This window comes from Oncorhynchus nerka, linkage group LG18 (assembly GCF_034236695.1).
Source record: "Oncorhynchus nerka isolate Pitt River linkage group LG18, Oner_Uvic_2.0, whole genome shotgun sequence".
Lineage (NCBI taxonomy): Eukaryota > Metazoa > Chordata > Actinopteri > Salmoniformes > Salmonidae > Oncorhynchus > Oncorhynchus nerka.
In genome coordinates this window covers 8,925,284-8,951,179 of record NC_088413.1, presented here as the reverse complement: position 1 = coordinate 8,951,179, position 25,896 = coordinate 8,925,284, and the positions used below count along the sequence as shown (strand labels likewise).

The 25,896-nt window shown below is 41.5% G+C and overlaps 1 protein-coding gene across 1 annotated transcript in view; it reads right to left on the bottom strand.

The window, feature by feature from the left end:
- The window catches only part of LOC115128132 (receptor-type tyrosine-protein phosphatase delta-like), a 211,803-nt gene that overhangs the window by 23,469 nt on the left and 162,438 nt on the right, over positions 1-25,896 (bottom strand). Inside the window, exons 29-32 of the mRNA XM_065004525.1 lie at positions 16,908-17,027; positions 16,518-16,672; positions 1,725-1,829; positions 952-1,132 (exon numbers count right to left, since the gene is read on the bottom strand). Of these exons, the coding sequence (XP_064860597.1) occupies positions 952-1,132; positions 1,725-1,829; positions 16,518-16,672; positions 16,908-17,027 (561 nt within the window). The remainder of the gene's footprint in view (positions 1-951; positions 1,133-1,724; positions 1,830-16,517; positions 16,673-16,907; positions 17,028-25,896) is intronic.

Sequence of the window (25,896 nt, the reverse complement as noted above, 5' to 3'; positions counted from 1 at the left end):
ATTTCGTTTCCACAAGGGGAAACGGAACCTCCTATGTCCTACACATTTCTTTATAGGGTTTTTTAGAGGAAAGTACATGTACATTTAATTGGAGAAATGGATGACCTTTTAATGTGGCACGAACACAACAAGTCATGATGTTTCCATCGGACCGAGAAAAGAGGACGACATGTCACGGCGTTAACATGTTATACCCTTCTTGACCACACGGCATCAGATACATGGTCTACACATAGAGAGACAGAGGGGGCGCTGTTTCACTGTCCACACAGCATCAGATACATGGTCTACACATACTGAGACAGAGGGGGCGCTGTTTCACTGTATACACAGCATCAGATACATGGTCTACACATACTGAGACAGAGGGGGCGCTGTTTCACTGTCCAGACAGCATCAGATACATGGCCTACACATACTGAGACAGAGGGGTGCTGTTTCACTGTCCGCACAGCATCAGATACATGGTCTACACATACTGAGACATCAGATACATGGTCTACACATACTGAGACATCAGATACATGGTCTACACATACTGAGACATCAGATACATGGTCTATACATACTGAGACATCAGATACATGGTCTACACATACTGAGACATCAGATACATGGTCTACAGACATCAGATACATGGTCTACACATACTGAGACATCAGATACATGGTCTACACATACTGAGACATCTGATACATGGTCTACACATACTGAGACAGAGAGGTGCTGTTTTGCTCTGACATTTTATCTGAAATTGCTGTCGCCGCACGTCTCAGTCAAAATAAAGGATCAATATTTAAATATGTGATTTGAACCCGGGCAAGGAGGCACGCGGGCCCTGGATCTCACAGAACCCGGGCAAGGAGGCACGCGGGCCCTGGATCTCACAGACACAACATTTATTTCCCCGCTAGAACAGCACCACAGAACCCTAGAACCTTTAGAACGCACCTTGAACTCCAGTTCCGTGCCCGTGACGTTCTCCGCCGGTTCTATCTGGGTCAGTCTCTGGATGTAGGCGTGAAGGTTCCGCGCCGGAACCTCGGTGTTGCCGCAGGCGACGGCCTCCAGCAGCGCGTCGTGGATAAAGGCGTACTGATCCTCCGTCTGCACCATGTAGTTCCGCTGGGACCTAAAAGTTGAATGTTTCAGTCAGGGTTCATTTACTGGTAACACTGGTAATCACAGAGTCCTGGTTTCAGTTAGCATTTACTGGTAACACTGGTAATCACAGAGTCCTGGTTTCAGTTAGCATTTACTGGTAACACTGGTAATCACAGAGTCCTGGTTTCAGTCAGGGTTCATTTACTGGTAACACTGGTAATCACAGAGTCCTGGTTTCAGTTAGCATTTACTGGTAACACTGGTAATCACAGAGTCCTGGTTTCAGTTAGCATTTACTGGTAACACTGGTAATCACAGAGTCCTGGTTTCAGTTAGCATTTACTGGTAACACTGGTAATCACAGAGTCCTGGTTTCAGTCAGGGTTCTTTTACTGGTAACACTGGTAATCACAGAGTCCTGGTTTCAGTTAGCATTTAGTTAGCATTTACTGAAAAGAGTCTGAAAAATATTATTTAAAAAAATATTATAATATAATGAATATAATGTCTGCTCCTACGTGGTCTCCTACAGTGGCAATTGGTTCAACGTTCTGAAAATGAACACTTGTTGGATGATAGATCCCCCCCGCCCAAACAAAGTGATTCAACATCCCATTTACCTCATGAGGGTCACGTGACCGTAGATGTCAACTGTCTTCTCGTGTTTGATTCGCTCCACCATGGCGTCAATCACGATGAAACAACCAGTCCGGCCCACTCCAGCACTGAGAACAGAGGGGGAGGAACAAGAGACATGGTGGATAATCATTCTAGGAGTTAATACACACACACACACACACACACACACACACACACACACACACACACACACACACACACACACACACACACACACACACACGAAGTCCCTCTACGACCTCCTCAGAGTCATCAAAAGAGCAAAAAGGACGTTATAGGATTAAGGTGGACTCACACTACACAGCCTCCGCCGCCCGCGGCATGTGACAGGGACTACAGTCCATTACAGATTACAAAGGAAGACCCAGCTGTGATGTGACAGGGACTACAGTCCATTACAGATTACAGCTGTGATGTGACAGGGACTACAGTCCATTACAGATTACAAAGGGAGACCCAGCTGTGATGTGACAGGGACTACAGTCCATTACAGATTACAAAGGGAGACCAAGCTGTGATGTGACAGGGACTACAGTCCATTACAGATTACAGCTGTGATGTGACAGGGACTACAGTCCATTACAGATTACAGCTGTGATGTGACAGGGACTACAGTCCATTACAGATTACAAAGGAAGACCCAGCTGTGATGTGACAGGGACTACAGTCCATTACAGATTACAAAGGAAGACCCAGCTGTGATGTGACAGGGACAGGGACTACAGTCCATTACAGATTACAAAGGGAGACCCAGCTGTGATGTGACAGGGACTACAGTCCATTACAGATTACAGCTGTGATGTGACAGGGACTACAGTCCATTACAGATTACAAAGGAAGACCCAGCTGTGATGTGACAGGGACTACAGTCCATTACAGATTACAAAGGGAGACCCAGCTGTGATGTGACAGGGACAGGGACTACAGTCCATTACAGATTACAAAGGAAGACCCAGCTGTGATGTGACAGGGACTACAGTCCATTACAGATTACAAAGGAAGACCCAGCTGTGATGTGACAGGGACTACAGATTACCAAGACCCAGCTGTGATGTGACAGGGATTCCATTACAGATTACAAAGGGAGACCCAGCTGTGACCTGCCCAACCATGCCTCTTTTCTAGACAAACTCAACTCATTTTATGCTTCGACAACAACACCAACATCGTACCGTGCGTGAGGGCCTGTCATGCCAAATAGTGTCCCGCTCTACTCACAATGGGATTCCATAAACTATTAGTGTTCTAGCAACAGCCCTAGCAACAGCCCTAGCAACATCAATAGCAACAGCACTAGCAACATCTCTAGCAACAGCCCTAGCAACATACATAGCAACAGCCCTAGCAACATCCATAGCAACATCCATAGCAACAGCCCTAGCAACATCCATAGCAACATCCCTAGCAACATCCCTAGCAACATCCATAGCAACATCCATAGCAACATCCCTAGCAACAGAAGTTAGAACTTATAGAATCCGATTGTGACGTAGAGGGGATTCTGAGTTTGGACATAAACTTTATTTGTGTGAACTATTTCTAAGATGGATATTTAAAGTTGTTCTGAACTCGCTCGGCTGATGCTGGCACATGCTCAGATCAAATACACCCCTGGAATGCTGATTTAAGATGTTTACATGTCCTATAGTCATTTAAAAACCAGGCCTTTACTTACTGTGGTTATGACCTTGTTTACGATGATGTAAGATGTTTACATGTTCTATTGCATAATCAACCTACTGCCATTATCAGTGTAATATTAGTGTGTATGTAAACATTACTGTTATGCTGTGTTGATACAGACAGACACTCCTGGCTGGTCCAACACACACACACTTTCCCTCCTCTCCTATAAACCTGGCTCACGGGAGAGAGAGAGAGGGGGGAGGGAGGGAGAGAGAGAGAGAGGGGAGGGAGAGAGAGAGAGGGGGGAGGGAGAGAGAGAGAGAGAGAGAGAAAGACAGAGAGATAGAGAGAGAGAGAGAGAAAGAGAGAGAGAGAGAGAGAGAGAGAGATTTTTTTTGACTATGTACAGACTCAGTGAGCATAGCCTTGCTATTGAGAAAGGCCGCCGTAGGCAGACATGGCTCTCAAGAGAAGACAGGCTATGTGCTCACTGCCCACAAAATGAGGTGGAAACTGAGCTGCACTTCCTAACCTCCTGCCCAATGTATGACCATATTAGAGAGACATATTTCCCTCAGATTACACAGATCCACAAAGAATTCGAAAACAAATCCAATTTTGATAAACTCCCATATCTACTGGGTGAAATACCACAGTGTGACATCACAGCAGCAAGATGTGTGACCTGTTGCCACGAGAAAAGGGCAACCAGTGAAGAACAAACACCATTGTAAATACAACCCATATTTATGCTTATTTATTTTCCCTTGTGTACTTTAACCATTTGTACATTGTTATAACTCTGTATATAAACATTATATAACATTTGTAATGTCTTTATTGTTTTGAAACTTCTGTATGTGTGATGTTTACTGTTAATTTGTTTTGGCAATGTTAACACATGTTTCCCATGTCAATAAAGCCCCTTGAACTGAATTGAATTGAGAGACAGAGAGAGAGTCACAAAGAGAGAGAGAGCGAGCGAGCGAGAGAGAGAGAGAGACTGACTATTGTTACTGTAAATAAGCTAATTTAATTCACCTATAATCCTGTTACACACTCCATCTCACTGGCAGCTTCCTGGTTACACACACACACACACACACACACACACACACACACACACACACACACACACACACACACACACACACACCCCTCCCTCCCTCCCTCCCTCTCTGACTTGCTGAGTAAGAGGAAGAGAAGTATTCTCCATGTCTATTCCACAGTGGGAGCCAGGCCAGCATTCTAATGCCAGGCCAGCACCCTCCCCTCCCCTCCCTCCCTCCCTCCCTCCCTCCCTGACTTGCTGAGTAAGAGGAAGAGAAGTATTCTCCATGTCTATTCCACAGTGGGAGCCAGCATTCTAATGACAGGGTTCCTCCCTCCCTCCCTCCTGAGTAAGAGGAAGAGAAGTATTCTCCATGTCTATTCCATTCCACAGTGGGAGCCAGGCCAGCACCCTCCCTCCCCCTCCCTCCCTCCCTCCCTCCCTCTCTGACTTGCTGAGTAAGAGGAAGAGAAGTATTCTCCATGTCTATTCCATTCCACAGTGGGAGCCAGGCCAGCACCCTCCCTCCCTCCCTCCCTCCCTCCTGAGTAAGAGGAAGCCAGGCCAGCACCCTCCCTCCCTCCCTCCCTCCTCCTGAGTAAGAGGAAGCCAGGCCAGCACCTTCCCCTCCCTCCCCCTCCCTCCCTCCCTCCCTCTCTGACTTGCTGAGGAAGAGGAAGAGAAGTATTCTCCATGTCTATTCCATTCCACAGTGGGAGCCAGGCCAGCACCTTCCCCTCACTCCCTCCCTCCCTCCCTCCCTCCCCTCCCCTCCCCCCCGTAAGAGGAAGTCAGGCCAGCACCCTCCCTCCCTCCCTCCCTCCCTCCCTCCCTCCCTCCCTCCCTCCCTCCCTCCCTCCCTCCTGAGTAAGAGGAAGCCAGGCCAGCACCCTCCCTCCCACCCTCCCTCCCTCCCACCCTCCCTCCCCCCCCCTCCCACCCTCCCTCCCCCCCCTCCCTCCCTCCCTCCCTCCCTCCCTCCCTCCCTCCCTCCTGAGTAAGAGGAAGCCAGGCCAGCATTCTAATGACAGGGTTCGTAAAGCACAGCATACCGTTTAGACAACGCACTGGGACTGTCAACTCCTGAACCCAAATATGTGTGTGTGTGTGTGTGTGTGTGTGTGTGTGTGTGTGTGTGTGTGTGTGTGTGTGTGTGTAGCTTAGAGAGTACATAGTAAACGGTAAAATATCTCGTTGCTCGTCGTAAACCAATATTGTTATGGAGGGATGCAGCTTGTTTAGCCAATGAGAAGTGTTGGGAGTTTCTGTCGGGGTTAAAGGTCAATCTCATTTAAGCTCAGGAGATTCATATATATATAGTATGTGTGCAGAGACGGTGTTCTACAGAACCAGTGTTCTACAGAACCAGTGTTCTACAAAACCAGTGTTCTACAAAACCAGTGTTCTACAAAAATACCGCTTCATTTGAGCCTCTCGGAACCCATTTACCAGGATCCGGTACCTCTTTCTTTGTGCAACACCGCAACCTGTATAGACCAACGAGTGGCCATTGCTGTGGTGAGAGAGTGAAGCTTGTATCTCTCACAGAATTAGAACGTTCACCCTTTATATGGTCTGTCTGTCTGTCTGTCTGTCTGTCTGTCTGTCTGTCTGTCTGTCTGTCTGTCTGTCTGCCTGCCTGCCTGCCTGCCTGCCTGCCTGCCTGCCTGCCTGCCTGTCTGTCTGTCTGTCTGTCTATCTGTCTCTAATAGAGATGACCCTAACCTCTCATCTCTCTGTCTCTAATAGAGATGACCCTAACCTCTCATCTCTCTGTCTCTAATAGAGATGACCCTAACCTCTCATCTCTCTGTCTCTAATAGAGATGACCCTAACCTCTCATCTCTCTGTCTCTAATAGAGATGACCCTAACCTCTCTGTCTCTAATAGAGATGACCCTATCCTCTCTGTCTCTAATAGAGATGACCCTAACCTCTCTGTCTCTAATAGAGATGACCCTAACCTCTCTGTCTCTAATAGAGATGACCCTAACATCTCATCTCTCTGTCTCTAATAGAGATGACCCTAACCTCTCTGTCTCTAATAGAGATGACCCTAACCTCTCTGTCTCTAATAGAGATGACCCTAACCTCTCTGTCTCTAATAGAGATGACCCTAACCTCTCTGTCTCTAATAGAGATGACCCTAACCTCTCATCTCTCTGTCTCTAATAGAGATGACCCTAACCTCTCATCTCTCTGTCTCTAATAGAGATGACCCTAACCTCTCATCTCTCTGTCTCTAATAGAGATGACCCTAACCTCTCATCTCTCTGTCTCTAATAGAGATGACCCTAACCTCTCATCTCTCTGTCTCTAATAGAGATGACCCTAACCTCTCATCTCTCTGTCTCTAATAGAGATGACCCTAACCTCTCATCTCTCTGTCTCTAATAGAGATGACCCTAACCTCTCATCTCTCTGTCTCTAATAGAGATGACCCTAACCTCTCATCTCTCTGTCTCTAATAGAGATGACCCTATCCTCTCTGTCTCTAATAGAGATGACCCTAACCTCTCATCTCTCTGTCTCTAATAGAGATGACCCTAACCTCTCTGTCTCTAATAGAGATGACCCTAACCTCTCTGTCTCTAATAGAGATGACCCTAACCTCTCATCTCTCTGTCTCTAATAGAGATGACCCTAACCTCTCATCTCTCTGTCTCTAATAGAGATGACCCTAACCTCTCTGTCTCTAATAGAGATGACCCTAACCTCTCATCTCTCTGTCTCTAATAGAGATGACCCTAACCTCTCATCTCTCTGTCTCTAATAGAGATGACCCTAACCTCTCATCTCTCTGTCTCTAATAGAGATTACCCTAAACTCTCATCTCTCTGTCTCTAATAGAGATGACCCTAACCTCTCATCTCTCTGTCTCTAATAGAGATGACCCTAACCTCTCATCTCTCTGTCTCTAATAGAGATGACCCTATCCTCTCATCTCTCTGTCTCTAATAGAGATGACCCTAACCTCTCTGTCTCTAATAGAGATGACCCTAACCTCTCATCTCTCCAGCGGTGAAGTACATTTGTCAACGTTATAGAATTCCTGCCGTCTGTTCAGATAGAAATCAAGTCATTCTGATTACCATGAGAAGGTCTATAATTTAGACACAGAGGATTCATGGTTATTATAATTTTAAAAAATGTGGTAATTATAGCCTAGCTGTGGATTGTGTGTTGCCCAATCACAAGGCATTGTCTAGAGACTAACAGAGAGGCCTGTTGAATGAACAGACTAGTCTGTCTGTAGGTTACTGAGTTCTCAACTAACAGAGAGGCCTGTTGAATGAACAGACTAGTGTGTCTGTAGGTTACTGAGTTCTCAACTAACAGAGAGGCCTGTTGAATGAACAGACTAGTCTGTCTGTAGGTTACTGAGTTCTCAACTAACAGAGAGGCCTGTTGAATGAACAGACTAGTCTGTCAGCAGGTTACTGAGTTCTCAACTAACAGAGAGGCCTGTTGAACTAACAGACTAGTCTGTCTGTAGGTTACTGAGTTCTCAACTAACAGAGAGGCCTGTTGAACTAACAGACTAGTCTGTCTGCAGGTTACTGAGTTCTCAACTAACAGACTAGTCTGTCTGCAGGTTACTGAGTTCTCAACTAACAGACTAGTCTGTCTGTAGGTTACTGAGTTCTCAACTAACAGACTAGTCTGTCTGTAGGTTACTGAGTTCTCAACTAACAGAGAGGCCTGTTGAACTAGTCTGTCTGTAGGTTACTGAGTTCTCAACTAACAGACTAGTCTGTCTGCAGGTTACTGAGTTCTCAACTAACAGAGAGGCCTGTTGAACTAGTCTGTCAGCAGGTTACTGAGTTCTCAACTAACAGAGAGGCCTGTTGAACTAACAGACTAGTCTGTCTGTAGGTTACTGAGTTCTCAACTAACAGAGAGGCCTGTTGAACTAACAGACTAGTCTGCCTGTAGGTTACTGAGTTCTCAACTAACAGAGAGGCCTGTTGAACTAACAGACTAGTCTGTCTGCAGGTTACTGAGTTCTCAACTAACAGAGAGGCCTGTTGAACTAACAGACTAGTATGTCTGTGGGTTACTGAGTTCTCAACTAACAGAGAGGCCTGTTGAACTAGTCTGTCTGTAGGTTACTGAGTTCTCAACTAACAGAGAGGCCTGTTGAACTAGTCTGTCTGTAGGTTACTGAGTTCTCAACTAACAGAGAGGCCTGTTGAACTAACAGACTAGTCTGTCTGTAGGTTACTGAGTTCTCAACTAACAGAGAGGCCTGTTGAACTAGTCTGTCTGTAGGTTACTGAGTTCTCAACTAACAGAGAGGCCTGTTGAACTAACAGACTAGTCTGTCTGTAGGTTACTGAGTTCTCAACTAACAGAGAGGCCTGTTGAACTAACAGACTAGTCTGTCTGTAGGTTACTGAGTTCTCAACTAACAGAGAGGCCTGTTGTACTAACAGACTAGTCTGTCTGTAGGTTACTGAGTTCTCAACTAACAGAGAGGCCTGTTCAACTAACAGACTAGTCTGTCAGCAGGTTACTGAGTTCTCAACTAACAGAGAGGCCTGTTCAATTAACAGACTAGTCTGTCTGTAGGTTACTGAGTTCTCAGCTAACAGAGAGGCCTGTTGAACTAACAGACTAGTCTGTCTGTAGGTTACTGAGTTCTCAGCTAACAGAGAGGCCTGTTGAACTAACAGACTAGTCTGTCTGTAGGTTACTGAGTTCTCAACTAACAGAGAGGCCTGTTGAACTAGTCTGTCTGTAGGTTACTGAGTTCTCAACTAACAGAGAGGCCTGTTGAACTAACAGACTAGTCTGTCTGCAGGTTACTGAGTTCTCAACTAACAGAGAGGCCTGTTGAACTAACAGACTAGTCTGTCTGTAGGTTACTGAGTTCTCAACTAACAGAGAGGCCTGTTGAAATAACAGACTAGTCTGTCTGTAGGTTACTGAGTTCTCAACTAACAGAGGCCTGTTGAACTAACAGACTAGTCTGTCTGTAGGTTACTGAGTTCTCAACTAACAGAGAGGCCTGTTGAACTAACAGACTAGTCTGTCTGTATGGACTGAGTTCTCAAAGAAACTGAATGGAGAGAGAGAGAGAGAGAGAGAGAGAGAGAGAGAGAGAGAGAGAGAGAGAGAGAGAGAGAGAGAGAGAGAGAGAGACTGAATGGACAGAGAGAGAGAGACTGAATGGACAGAGAGAGAGACACTGAATGGACAGAGAGAGAGACACTGAATGGACAGAGAGAGAGACACTGAATGGACAGAGAGAGAGAGAGAGAGAGAGAGAGAGAGAGAGAGAGAGAGAGAGAGAGAGAGAGAGAGAGAGAGACAGAGAGACAGAGAGAGAGTCACTTTCAACGGAAGGACAGAGAGCTTTTGAAACCAGCCATCACTGGTGAGCTGCACATCATTGGGTGAGTCAGTGAAACTGGTTAAGCTTTTTAAGGACAATCATTTCCTCCTCATATTGTCTCCTCCACCACACACCTAGACCTAAACTATTGATGGATTCAAGACAAAGCAGCTTTAATTGATCTCACATTCTCAGTGTCAAAGTAACATGTCGTTTCAAGCATTTATGAGGTATTACATCTATTAATACCAGAGTCATGTACTCTACTGTTCTACATCACTATACCAGAGTCATGTACTCTACTGTTCTACATCACTATACCATAGTCATGTACTCTACTGTTCTTCATCACTATACCAGAGTCATGTACTCTACTGTTCTACATCACTATACCAGAGTCATGTACTCTACTGTTCTACATCACTATACCAGAGTCATGTACTCTCGTGTTCTACATCACTATACCAGAGTCATGTACTCTCGTGTTCTACATCACTATACCAGAGTAATGTACTCTCGTGTTCTACATCACTATACCAGAGTCATGTACTCTCGTGTTCTACATCACTATACCAGAGTCATGTACTCTACATCACTATACCAGAGTCATGTACTCTCGTGTTCTACATCACTATACCAGAGTCATGTACTCTCGTGTTCTACATCACTATACCAGAGTCATGTACTCTACTGTTCTATATCACTATACCAGAGTCACGTACTCTACTGTTCTACATCACTATACCAGAGTCATGTACTCTACTGTTCTACATCACTATACCAGAGTCATGTACTCTAGTGTTCTACATCACTATACCAGAGTCATGTACTCTACTGTTCTACATCACTATACCAGAGTCATGTACTCTACTGTTCTACATCACTATACCAGAGTCATGTACTCTACTGTTCTACATCACTATACCAGAGTCATGTACTCTACTGTTCTACATCACTATACCAGAGTCATGTACTCTACTGTTCTACATCACTATACCAGAGTCATGTACTCTACTGTTCTACATCACTATACCAGAGTCATGTACTCTCGTGTTCTACATCACTATACCAGAGTCATGTACTCTACTGTTCTACATCACTATACCAGAGTCATGTACTCTCGTGTTCTACATCACTATACCAGAGTCATGTACTCTACTGTTCTACATCACTATACCAGAGTCATGTACTCTACATCACTATACCAGAGTCATGTACTCTACATCACTATACCAGAGTCATGTACTCTACTGTTCTACATCACTATACCAGAGTCATGTACTCTACTGTTCTACATCACTATACCAGAGTCATGTACTCTACTGTTCTACATCACTATACCAGAGTCATGTACTCTACTGTTCTACATCACTATACCAGAGTCATGTACTCTACTGTTCTACATCACTATACCAGAGTCATGTACTCTCGTGTTCTACATCACTATACCAGAGTCATGTACTCTACTGTTCTACATCACTATACCAGAGTCATGTACTCTACTGTTCTACATCACTATACCAGAGTCATGTACTCTACTGTTCTACATCACTATACCAGAGTCATGTACTCTACTGGTCTACATCACTATACCAGAGTCATGTACTCTACTGGTCTACATCACTATACCAGAGTCATGTACTCTACTGTTCTACATCACTATACCAGAGTCATGTACTCTACTGTTCTACATCACTATACCAGAGTCATGTACTCTACTGTTCTACATCACTATACCAGAGTCATGTACTCTACATCACTCACTACCAGAGTCATGTACTCTACATTCACTATACCCAGAGTCATGTACTCTCCTGTTCTACATCACTATACCAGAGTCATGTACTCTACTGTTCTACATCACTATACCAGAGTCATGTACTCTACTGTTCTACATCACTATACCAGAGTCATGTACTCTACTGTTCTACATCACTATACCAGAGTCATGTACTCTACTGTTCTACATCACTATACCAGAGTCATGTACTCTACTGTTCTACATCACTATACCAGAGTCATGTACTCTACTGTTCTACATCACTATACCAGAGTCATGTACTCTACTGTTCTACATCACTATACCAGAGTCATGTACTCTACTGTTCTACATCACTATACCAGAGTCATGTACTCTACTGTTCTACATCACTATACCAGAGTCATGTACTCTACTGTTCTACATCACTATACCAGAGTCATGTACTCTACTGTTCTACATCACTATACCAGAGTCATGTACTCTACTGTTCTACATCACTATACCAGAGTCATGTACTCTACTGTTCTACATCACTATACCAGAGTCATGTACTCTACTGTTCTACATCACTATACCAGAGTCATGTACTCTACTGTTCTACATCACTATACCAGAGTCATGTACTCTACTGTTCTACATCACTATACCAGAGTCATGTTCTACATCACTATACCAGAGTCATGTACTCTACTGTTCTACATCACTATACCAGAGTCATGTACTCTACTGTTCTACATCACTATACCAGAGTCATGTACTCTACTGTCATGTACTCTCTGTTCTACATCACTATACCAGAGTCATGTACTCTACTGTTCTACATCACTATACCAGAGTCATGTACTCTACTGTTCTACATCACTATACCAGAGTCATGTACTCTACTGTTCTACATCACTATACCAGAGTCATGTACTCTACTGTTCTACATCACTATACCAGAGTCATGTACTCTACTGTTCTACATCACTATACCAGAGTCATGTACTCTACTGTTCTACATCACTATACCAGAGTCATGTACTCTACTGTTCTACATCACTATACCAGAGTCATGTACTCTACTGTTCTACATCACTATACCAGAGTCATGTACTCTACATCACTATACCAGAGTCATGTACTCTACTACATCACTATACCAGAGTCATGTACTCTACTGTTCTACATCACTATACCAGAGTCATGTACTCTACTGTTCTACATCACTATACCAGAGTCATGTACTCTACTGTTCTACATCACTATACCAGAGTCATGTACTCTACTGTTCTACATCACTATACCAGAGTCATGTACTCTACTGTTCTACATCACTATACCAGAGTCATGTACTCTACTGTTCTACATCACTATACCAGAGTCATGTACTCTACTGTTCTACATCACTATACCAGAGTCATGTACTCTACTGTTCTACATCACTATACCAGAGTCATGTACTCTACTGTTCTACATCACTATACCAGAGTCATGTACTCTACTGTTCTACATCACTATACCAGAGTCATGTACTCTACTGTTCTACATCACTATACCAGAGTCATGTACTCTACTGTTCTACATCACTATACCAGAGTCATGTACTCTACTGTTCTACATCACTATACCAGAGTCATGTACTCTACTGTTCTACATCACTATACCAGAGTCATGTACTCTACTGTTCTACATCACTATACCAGAGTCATGTACTCTACTGTTCTACATCACTATACCAGAGTCATGTTCTACATCACTATACCAGAGTCATGTACTCTCTACATCACTATACCAGAGTCATGTCTACATCACTATACCAGAGTCATGTACTCTACTGTTCTACATCACTATACCAGAGTCATGTACTCTACTGTTCTACATCACTATACCAGAGTCATGTACTCTACTGTTCTACATCACTATACCAGAGTCATGTACTCTACTGTTCTACATCACTATACCAGAGTCATGTACTCTACTGTTCTACATCACTATACCAGAGTCATGTACTCTACTGTTCTACATCACTATACCAGAGTCATGTACTCTACTGTTCTACATCACTATACCAGAGTCATGTACTCTACTGTTCTACATCACTATACCAGAGTCATGTACTCAGAGTCACTATACCAGAGTCATGTACTCTACTGTTCTACATCACTATACCAGAGTCATGTACTCTACTGTTCTACATCACTATACCAGAGTCATGTACTCTACTGTTCTACATCACTATACCAGAGTCATGTACTCTACTGTTCTACATCACTATACCAGAGTCATGTACTCTACTGTTCTACATCACTATACCAGAGTCATGTACTCTACTGTTCTACATCACTATACCAGAGTCATGTACTCTACATCACTATACCAGAGTCATGTACTCTACTGTTCTACATCACTATACCAAAGTCATGTACTCTACTGTTCTACATCACTATACCAGAGTCATGTACTCTACTGTTCTACATCACTATACCAGAGTCATGTACTCTACTGTTCTACATCACTATACCAGAGTCATGTACTCTACTGTTCTACATCACTATACCAGAGTCATGTACTCTACTGTTCTACATCACTATACCAGAGTCATGTACTCTACTGTTCTACATCACTATACCAGAGTCATGTACTCTACTGTTCTACATCACTATACCAGAGTCATGTACTCTACATCACTATACCAGAGTCATGTACTCTACATCACTATACCAGAGTCATGTACTCTACTGTTCTACATCACTATACCAGAGTCATGTACTCTACTGTTCTACATCACTATACCAGAGTCATGTACTCTACTATTCTACATCACTATACCAGAGTCATGTACTCTACTGTTCTACATCACTATACCAGAGTCATGTACTCTACATCACTATACCAGAGTCATGTACTCTACATCACATCACTATACCATACCAGAGTCATGTACTCTACTGTTCTACATCACTATACCAGAGTCATGTACTCTACTGTTCTACATCACTATACCAGAGTCATGTACTCTACTGTTCTACATCACTATACCAGAGTCATGTACTCTACTGTTCTACATCACTATACCAGAGTCATGTACTCTACTGTTCTACATCACTATACCAGAGTCATGTACTCTACTGTTCTACATCACTATACCAGAGTCATGTACTCTACTGTTCTACATCACTATACCAGAGTCATGTACCAGAGTCATGTACTGTGGTCTACATCACTATACCAGAGTCATGTACTCTACTGTTCTACATCACTATACCAGAGTCATGTACTCTACTGTTCTACATCACTATACCAGAGTCATGTACTCTACTGTTCTACATCACTATACCAGAGTCATGTACTCTACTGTTCTACATCACTACACCAGAGTCATGTACTCTACTGTTCTACATCACTATACCAGAGTCATGATACTCTACTGTTCTACATCACTATACCAGAGTCATGTACTCTACTGGTCTACATCACTATACCAGAGTCATGTACTCTACTGGTCTACATCACTATACCAGAGTCATGTACTCTACTGTTCTACATCACTATACCAGAGTCATGTACTCTACTGTTCTACATCACTATACCAGAGTCATGTACTCTCGTGTTCTACATCACTATACCAGAGTCATGTACTCTACTGTTCTACATCACTATACCAGAGTCATGTACTCTACTGTTCTATATCACTATACCAGAGTCATGTACTCTACTGTTCTACATCACTATACCAGAGTCATGTACTCTACTGTTCTACATCACTATACCAGAGTCATGTACTCTCGTGTTCTACATCACTATACCAGAGTCATGTACTCTACTGGTCTACATCACTATACCAGAGTCATGTACTCTACTGTTCTACATCACTACACCAGAGTCATGTACTCTACTGTTCGACATCACTATACCAGAGTCATGTACTCTCGTGTTCTACATCACTATACCAGAGTCATGTACTCTACTGTTCTACATCACTATACCAGAGTCATGTACTCTACTGTTCTACATCACTACACCAGAGTCATGTACTCTACTGTTCTACATCACTATACCAGAGTCATGATACTCTACTGTTCTACATCACTATACCAGAGTCATGTACTCTACATCACTATACCAGAGTCATGTACTCTATTGTTCTACATCACTATACCAGAGTCATGTACTCTCGTGTTCTACATCACTATACCAGAGTCATGTACTCTCGTGTTCTACATCACTATACCAGAGTCATGTACTCTCGTGTTCTACATCACTATACCAGAGTCATGTACTCTCGTGTTCTACATCACTATACCAGAGTCATGTACTCTACTGTTCTACATCACTATACCAGAGTCATGATAATGCTGTTCTACATCACTATACCAGAGTCATGTACTCTCGTGTTCTACATCACTATACCAGAGTCATGTACTCTCGTGTTCTACATCACTATACCAGAGTCATGTACTCTCGTGTTCTACATCACTATACCAGAGTCATGTACTCTCGTGTTCTACATCACTATACCAGAGTCATGTACTCTCGTGTTCTACATCACTATACCAGAGTCATGATAATGCTGTTCTACATCACTATACCAGAGTCATGTACTCTACTGTTCTACATCACTATACCAGAGTCATGTACTCTACTGTTCTACATCACTATACCAGAGTCATGATAATGCTGTGCTTTATTATAAAGGGGTTTTTCTGCTCGGCGTTCCAGGTAAATCAGAGCCACTCACGTTCTGTTTCCGGCACCTTCCAATATACCAATGAATCACTGTACAAAACAGAATCGTCTTCAACTGATCCATATTTCTGACTAAACCTCCAGTGTTGACCTATAGGTGAACGAATGTCAACCAGACTGTAACTGATCAATGGGAAGAAACCATACCCAGACGTGCTTCAGCCCAGCTTCAACAAAAAAAATGGCAATCGACGGAGGGACTTGAAAATTCCCTAAAAATATTCCTTACCCGCAGGAAACTTCAAGTAATAGAAGCTGTAAAGATGGTACCTGCAGTGTACGACCATGGGTCCTGCGTCTGCAGGGTTGCAGGCCTTGACCCGTCGTAGGAAGGCCAGGAAGGGGGTGGGGTGCTCGGGGACCCCGTGGTCCGGCCAGGCTGTAAACTGGAACTGACGAATCTCACGCTTCTCATTGGAGCCACTCTGGAGGAGGGGAGAGGAGAGGAGGGGAGGGAGGGGAGGGAGGAGAGGGGAGAGGGGAGAGGAGAGGAGAGAAGGTTACACAGAAAGTACACACATAAAACATCCGTCTGTCTCGCTCTCTCACAGACACAGACACACACACACACACACCCCCCCCCCACATACACACACAGACACACACACACGACCCCCCTCACACTCACACACACACACACAACCCCCCCCACACACACACCTTGTAGAGAGCGAAGGTCCTAACAGAGTATGTAGCCAGCTCTACAGTGTCCAGCAGAGTAACCTGTATCAGCCCATATGTCTCTGTTCCTCTGGTAGGCCAGTACTGATCACATTTTACCTGCAGAGACAGAGAGACAACGTCAGAGGGGGTAAAAAGACTGAGAACAAAAGAGAGAGAGACAGAGAGAGAAACAGAGAGAAAGAAAAAGAGAATGAAAGAGAGACTGAATGTGTATGAGAATGTGTGTTTTTTACAGAGAATATGAGAGAGCGAGAGAGAGAATGTGAGAGAGAGAGAGAACGTGTGAGAGAGAGACAGATAATGAGAGAAGAGATAGGAGAGAGAGATAATGAGAGAGAGAGAGATAATGAGAGAGATAATGAGAGAAGAGAGGGAGAGATAATGAGAGAAGAGAGGGAGAGAGAGCGAGAGAGAGAGAGAATGAGAGAGAGAGAGACGGAGAGAGCGAGAGAGATGGAGAGAGAGAGTGAAAATGAGAGAGAGAGAGACGGAGAGAGAGAGAGAGTGTGTGTGTGTGTAGGTACAGTGTGTGACAGACAGACAGGTGTTATTCTAAGTTACCTATCAGATACTGAACTAGCTATAAGTGGTCACAGGATGTTGTGCTAACCTCTACAAATATGCAAACACCAAACCCCAGCATGCTTTAGCACCGCACCACATCAAATTCCACATAACAAGCAGACAGATTTGTAGTTCTTTTCCAGCCTCAGAAACCACAGGGAGCTAAGGGAACAAAATTACAGAAGTCCCCCGGAGAGCCCGTGGCAGAGTCAGGCCAAACCAAACGATGAGGATGAGCTGATCCATCCAGTTTCACATCAAAGCCAGTGGGGAGGCCTGCTCTGCATTCCGCTCGTCCAGACTGGATTCTGGTGTTTCTGGCCATTGCTACTCTGTAATTAACTGTTCTCTTTCCCTGAAACGATGGGATTATAATACCTCATTATACTGTACTGCTTTCCACAGGGCTGAGACAGCTTCACATAGTGAGACAGCTTGATGGACAGGACACTAGTCTATCTCCTGTTTCTGTAGGGAGACACAGGACACCCCCTGGACAGGACACCAGTCTATCTCCTGTTTCTGTAGTGAGACAGTTTGATGTACCAGTACACCCCCTGGACAGGACACTAGTCTATCTCCTGTTTCTGTAGTGAGACAGTATTATGTACCAGGACACCCCCTGGACAGGACACTAGTCTATCTCCTGTTTCTGATGTAACAGTACACCCCCTGGACAGGACTCAAGTCTATCTCCTGTTTCTGATGTACCAGTACACCCCCTGGACAGGACACTAGTCTATCTCCTGTTTCTGTAGTGAGACAGCTTGATGTACCAGGACACCGCCTGGACAGGACACTAGTCTATCTCCTGTTTCTGTAGGAAGACAGCTTGATGTACCAGTACACCCCCTGGACAGGACACTAGTCTATCTCCTGTTTCTGTAGTGAGACAGCTTGATGTACCAGTACACCCCCTGGACAGGACACTAGTCTATCTCCTGTTTCTGTAGTGAGACAGCTTGATGTACCAGGACACCCCCTGGACAGGACACTAGTCTATCTCCTGTTTCTGTAGTGAGACAGCTTGATGTACCAGGACACCCCCTGGACAGGACACTAGTCTATCTCCTGTTTCTGTAGGGAGACAGTATTATGTACCAGGACACCTCCTGGACAGGACACCCCCTGGACAGGACACTAGTCTATCTCCTGTTTCTGTAGTGAGACAGCTTGATGTACCAGTACACCCCCTGGACAGGACACTAGTCTATCTCCTGTTTCTGTAGTGAGACAGCTTGATGTACCAGGACACCCCCTGGACAGGACACTAGTCTCTCTCCTGTTTCTGTAGTTAGACAGCTTGATGTACAGGACACCCCCTGGACAGGACACCCCCTGGACAGGACACTAGTCTATTTCCTGTTTCTGTAGGGAGACAGTTTGATGTACCAGGACACAGGTATATTACAGGGACATAGCATAGCATTTATGGTACAGTCTAACAGTCTAACAGTCTAACAGTCTAGTAGTCTAACAGTCTAACAGTCTAACAGTCTAATAGTCTAACAGTCTAATAGTCTAACAGTCTAACAGTCTAACAGTCTAACAGTCTAATAGTCTAACAGTCTAACAGTCTAATAGTCTAATAGTCTAATAGTCTAATAGTCTAACAGTCTAGTAGTCTAACAGTCTAACAGTCTAATAGTCTAACAGTCTAGTAGTCTAACAGTCTAGTAGTCTAATAGTCTAAGAGTCTAGTAGTCTAACAGTCTAGTAGTCTAACAGTCTAATAGTCTAACAGTCTAGTAGTCTAACAGTCTAGTAGTCTAGTCTAACAGTCTAGTAGTCTAATAGTCTAACAGTCTAGTAGTCTAACAGTCTAATAGTCTAGTAGTCTAATAGTCTAACAGTCTAGTAGTCTAGTAGTCTAACAGTCTAGTAGTCTAATAGTCTAACAGTCTAGTAGTCTAACAGTCTAACAGTCTAACAGTCTAATAGTCTAGTAGTCTAACAGTCTAACAGTCTAGTAGTCTAACAGTCTAACAGTCTAGTAGTCTAACAGTCTAACAGTCTAATAGTCTAGTAGTCTAGTAGTCTAACAGTCTAATAGTCTAGTAGTCTAACAGTCTAACAGTCTAGTAGTCTAACAGTCTAGTAGTCTAATAGTCTAGTAGTTTAACAGTCTAACAGTCTAACAGTCTAACAGTCTAGTAGTCTAACAGTCTAATAGTCCAATAGTCCAATAGTCTAATAGTCTAACAGTCTAGTAGTCTAACAGTCTAACAGTCTAACAGTCTAATAGTCTAATAGTCTAACAGTCTAATAGTCTAACAGTCTAGTAGTCTAACAGTCTAATAGTCTAGTAGTCTAACAGTCTAATAGTCTAGTAGTCTAACAGTCTAATAGTCTAACAGTCTAATAGTCTAGTAGTCTAACAGTCTAACAGTCTAATAGTCTAGTAGTCTAACAGTCTAATAGTCTAGTAGTCTAACAGTCTAATAGTCTAACAGTCTAATTGTCTAACAGTCTAATAGTCTAATAGTCTAGTAGTCTAACAGTCTAATAGTCTAGTAGTCTAACAGTCTAATAGTCTAGTAGTCTAACAGTCTAACAGTCTAATCGTCTAACAGTCTAATAGTCTAGTAGTCTAACAGTCTAATAGTCTAGTAGTTAACAGTCTAACAGTCTAATCGTCTAACAGTCTAATAGTCTAATCGTCTAGTAGTCTAACAGTCTAATAGTCTAACAGTCTAACAGTCTACTAGTCTAGTAGTCTAACTGTCTAATAGTCTAGTAGTCTAACAGTCTAATAGTCTAGTAGTCTAACAGTCTAATAGTCTAACAGTCTAATAGTCTAGTAGTATAACAGTCTAGTAGTCTAACAGTCTAACAGTCTAATAGTCTAGTAGTCTAACAGTCTAACAGTCTAACAGTCTAATAGTCTAACAGTCTAGTAGTCTAACAGTCTAAACGTCTAACAGTCTAATAGTCTAACAGTCTAATAGTCTAGTAGTCTAATAGTCTAGTAGTCTAACAGTCTAATAGTCTAGTAGTCTAATAGTCTAGTAGTCTAACAGTCTAATAGTCTAACAGTCTAATAGTCTAATAGTCTAACAGTCTAACAGTCTAATAGTCTAACAGTCTAGTAGTCTAGTAGTCTAATAGTCTAGTAGTCTAACAGTCTAATAGTCTAATAGTCTAATAGTCTAGTAGTCTAACAGTCTAGTAGTCTAACAGTCTAACAGTCTAATAGTCTAGTAGTCTAACAGTCTAATAGTCTAACAGTCTAATAGTCTAACAGTCTAATAGTCTAATAGTCTAACAGTCTAATAGTCTAGTAGTCTAACAGTCTAATAGTCTAGTAGTCTAATAGTCTAGTAGTCTAACAGTCTAGTAGTCTAACAGTCTAATAGTCTAGTAGTCTAACAGTCTAATAGTCTAACAGTCTAATAGTCTAATAGTCTAACAGTCTAATAGTCTAGTAGTCTAACAGTCTAATAGTCTAGTAGTCTAACAGTCTAATAGTCTAATAGTCTAGTAGTCTAACAGTCTAACAGTCTAGTAGTCTAACAGTCTAATAGTCTAGTAGTCTAACAGTCTAATAGTCTAACAGTCTAACAGTCTAACAGTCTAATAGTCTAATAGTCTAACAGTCTAATAGTCTAGTAGTCTAACAGTCTAACAGTCTAACAGTCTAACAGTCTAACAGTCTAATAGTCTAGTAGTCTAACAGTCTAACAGTCTAGTCTAGTAGTCTAACAGTCTAATAGTCTAACAGTCTAACAGTCTAGTAGTCTAGTAGTCTAACAGTCTAATAGTCTAACAACAGTCTAATAGTCTAGTAGTCTAACAGTCTAGTAGTCTAACAGTCTAACAGTCTAATCGTCTAACAGTCTAACAGTCTAATAGTCTAGTAGTCTAACAGTCTAATAGTCTAGTAGTCTAACAGTCTAATAGTCTAGTAATCTAACAGTCTAATAGTCTAGTAGTCTAACAGTCTAACAGTCTAGTAGTCTAACAGTCTAACAGTCTAACAGTCTAGTCTACTAACAGTCTAACAGTCTAACAGTCTAGTCTAGTAGTCTAACAGTCTAATAGTCTAGTAGTCTAACAGTCTAATAGTCTAATAGTCTAATAGTCTAACAGTCTAACAGTCTAACAGTCTAATAGTCTAGTAGTCTAACAGTCTAATAGTCTAGTAGTCTAACAGTCTAATAGTCTAGTAGTCTAACAGTCTAGTAGTCTAGTAGTCTAACAGTCTAACAGTCTAATCGTCTAACAGTCTAACAGTCTAATAGTCTAGTAACAGTCTAACAGTCTAGTAGTCTAACAGTCTAACAGTCTAATAGTCTAGTAGTCTAACAGTCTAGTAGTCTAGTAGTCTAACAGTCTAATAGTCTAGTAGTCTAACAGTCTAGTAATCTAACAGTCTAGTAGTCTAGTAGTCTAACAGTCTAACAGTCTAATAGTCTAATAGTCTAATAGTCTAACAGTCTAACAGTCTAACAGTCTAATAGTCTAATAGTCTAACAGTCTAACAGTCTAGTCTAATAGTCTAGTAGTCTAACAGTCTAACAGTCTAACAGTCTAATAGTCTAGTAGTCTAACAGTCTAATAGTCTAGTAGTCTAACAGTCTAATAGTCTAGTAGTCTAACAGTCTAATAGTCTAGTAGTCTAACAGTCTAATAGTCTAGTAGTCTAACAGTCTAGTAGTCTAGTAGTAGTAGTCTAACAGTCTAACAGTCTAATCGTCTAACAGTCTAACAGTCTAATAGTCTAGTAGTCTAACAGTCTAGTAGTCTAACAGTCTAATAGTCTAGTAGTCTAACAGTCTAATAGTCTAGTAGTCTAACAGTCTAATAGTCTAGTAGTCTAACAGTCTAACAGTCTAACAGTCTAGTAGTCTAACAGTCTAACAGTCTAGTAGTCTAACAGTCTAATAGTCTAGTAGTCTAACAGTCTAACAGTCTAACAGTCTAATAGTCTAATAGTCTAACAGTCTAATAGTCTAACAGTCTAACAGTCTAACAGTCTAACAGTCTAATAGTCTAATAGTCTAGTAGTCTAATAGTCTAGTAGTCTAACAGTCTAATAGTCTAGTAGTCTAACAGTCTAACAGTCTAATAGTCTAACAGTCTAACAGTCTAGTAGTCTAACAGTCTAATAGTCTAGTAGTCTAACAGTCTAGTAGTCTAACAGTCTAATAGTCTAGTAGTCTAACAGTCTAGTAGTCTAGTAGTCTAACAGTCTAACAGTCTAACAGTCTAATCGTCTAACAGTCTAACAGTCTAATAGTCTAATAGTCTAGTAGTCTAACAGTCTAACAGTCTAGTAGTCTAACAGTCTAACAGTCTAATAGTCTAGTAGTCTAATAGTCTAGTAGTCTAACAGTCTAGTAGTCTAACAGTCTAACAGTCTAGTAGTCTAGTAGTCTAGTAGTCTAACAGTCTAATAGTCTAGTAGTCTAACAGTCTAACAGTCTAATAGTCTAGTAGTCTAACAGTCTAATAGTCTAGTAGTCTAACAGTCTAGTAGTCTAACAGTCTAACAGTCTAGTAGTCTAACAGTCTAACAGTCTAATAGTCTAGTAGTCTAACAGTCTAATAGTCTAACAGTCTAATAGTCTAACAGTCTAACAGTCTAATAGTCTAGTAGTCTAACAGTCTAATAGTCTAGTAGTCTAACAGTCTAACAGTCTAACAGTCTAGTAGTCTAACAGTCTAACAGTCTAACAGTCTAATAGTCTAGTAGTCTAACAGTCTAATAGTCTAGTAGTCTAACAGTCTAATAGTCTAGTAGTCTAACAGTCTAATAGTCTAGTAGTCTAACAGTCTAACAGTCTAATAGTCTAACAGTCTAATAGTCTAACAGTCTAACAGTCTAATAGTCTAGTAGTCTAACAGTCTAATAGTCTAGTAGTCTAACAGTCTAATAGTCTAGTAGTCTAACAGTCTAGTAGTCTAGTAGTCTAACAGTCTAACAGTCTAACAGTCTAATCGTCTAACAGTCTAACAGTCTAATAGTCTAGTAGTCTAACAGTCTAATAGTCTAGTAGTCTAACAGTCTAACAGTCTAACAGTCTAATAGTCTAACAGTCTAATAGTCTAGTAGTCTAACAGTCTAATAGTCTTGTAGTCTAACAGTCTAATAGTCTAGTAGTCTAACAGTCTAGTAGTCTAGTAGTCTAACAGTCTAATAGTCTAGTAGTCTAACAGTCTAATAGTCTAGTAGTCTAACAGTCTAATAGTCTAGTAGTCTAACAGTCTAATAGTCTAGTAGTCTAACAGTCTAACAGTCTAGTAGTCTAACAGTCTAATAGTCTAGTAGTCTAACAGTCTAACAGTCTAGTCTAACAGTCTAACAGTCTAACAGTCTAACAGTCTAATAGTCTAACAGTCTAATAGTCTAGTAGTCTAACAGTCTAATAGTCTAGTAGTCTAACAGTCTAATAGTCTAGTAGTCTAACAGTCTAATAGTCTAGTAGTCTAACAGTCTAACAGTCTAGTAGTCTAACAGTCTAACAGTCTAACAGTCTAGTAGTCTAACAGTCTAATAGTCTAACAGTCTAGTAGTCTAACAGTCTAACAGTCTAATAGTCTAACAGTCTAGTAGTCTAACAGTCTAACAGTCTAACAGTCTAACAGTCTAATAGTCTAACAGTCTAATAGTCTAGTAGTCTAATAGTCTAACAGTCTAGTAGTCTAGTAGTCTAACAGTCTAGTAGTCTAATAGTCTAACAGTCTAATAGTCTAGTAGTCTAACAGTATAACAGTCTAGTAGTCTAACAGACTAACAGTCTAACAGTCTAATAGTCTAGTAGTCTAACAGTCTAACAGTCTAATAGTCTAGTAGTCTAACAGTCTAACAGTCTAGTAGTCTAATAGTCTAGTAGTCTAACAGTCTAACAGTCTAGTAGTCTAGTAGTCTAACAGTCTAACAGTCTAACAGTCTAATCGTCTAACAGTCTAACAGTCTAATAGTCTAACAGTCTAATAGTCTAGTAGTCTAACAGTCTAATAGTCTAGTAGTCTAACAGTCTAATAGTCTAGTAGTCTAACAGTCTAGTAGTCTAGTAGTCTAACAGTCTAACAGTCTAACAGTCTAATCGTCTAACAGTCTAACAGTCTAATAGTCTAGTAGTCTAACAGTCTAATAGTCTAGTAGTCTAACAGTCTAATAGTCTAGTAATCTAACAGTCTAATAGTCTAGTAGTCTAATAGTCTAGTAGTCTAATAGTCTAGTAGTCTAATAGTCTAGTAGTCTAATAGTCTAATAGTCTAGTAGTCTAACAGTCTAATAGTCTAGTAGTCTAACAGTCTAAGTCAGTCTAACAGTCTAATAGTCTAACAGTCTAATCTAACAGTCTAATAGTCTAACAGTCTAACAGTCTAACAGTCTAACAGTCTAACAGTCTAACAGTCTAATAGTCTAGTAGTCTAACAGTCTAACAGTCTAATAGTCTAGTAGTCTAACAGTCTAATAGTCTAACAGTCTAACAGTCTAGTAGTCTAACAGTCTAGTCTAACAGTCTAACAGTCTAACAGTCTAATCAGTCTAACAGTCTAACAGTCTAACAGTCTAATCGTCTAATAGTCTAATAGTCTAACAGTCTAATCGTCTAATAGTCTAATAGTCTAACAGTCTAACAGTCTAATAGTCTAATAGTCTAATAGTCTAATAGTCTAACAGTCTAATAGTCTAATAGTCTAGTAGTCTAACAGTCTAACAGTCTAGTAGTCTAGTAGTCTAACAGTCTAGTAGTCTAGTAGTCTAACAGTCTAACAGTCTAATCGTCTAACAGTCTAACAGTCTAATAGTCTAGTAGTCTAACAGTCTAGTAGTCTAACAGTCTAATAGTCTAGTAGTCTAATAGTCTAGTAGTCTAACAGTCTAACAGTCTAGTAGTCTAACAGTCTAACAGTCTAGTAGTCTAACAGTCTAATAGTCTAGTAGTCTAACAGTCTAACAGTCTAATAGTCTAATAGTCTAACAGTCTAACAGTCTAACAGTCTAATAGTCTAACAGTCTAACAGTCTAATAGTCTAGTAGTCTAACAGTCTAACAGTCTAACAGTCTAGTAGTCTAATAGTCTAGTAGTCTAACAGTCTAACAGTCTAGTAGTCTAACAGTCTAACAGTCTAGTAGTCTAACAGTCTAATAGTCTAGTAGTCTAACAGTCTAACAGTCTAATAGTCTAATAGTCTAACAGTCTAATAGTCTAGTAGTCTAACAGTCTAACAGTCTAACAGTCTAACAGTCTAATAGTCTAGTAGTCTAATAGTCTAGTAGTCTAACAGTCTAATAGTCTAGTAGTCTAACAGTCTAACAGTCTAATAGTCTAACAGTCTAACAGTCTAGTAGTCTAACAGTCTAACAGTCTAACAGTCTAGTAGTCTAACAGTCTAATAGTCTAACAGTCTAACAGTCTAATAGTCTAGTAGTCTAACAGTCTAACAG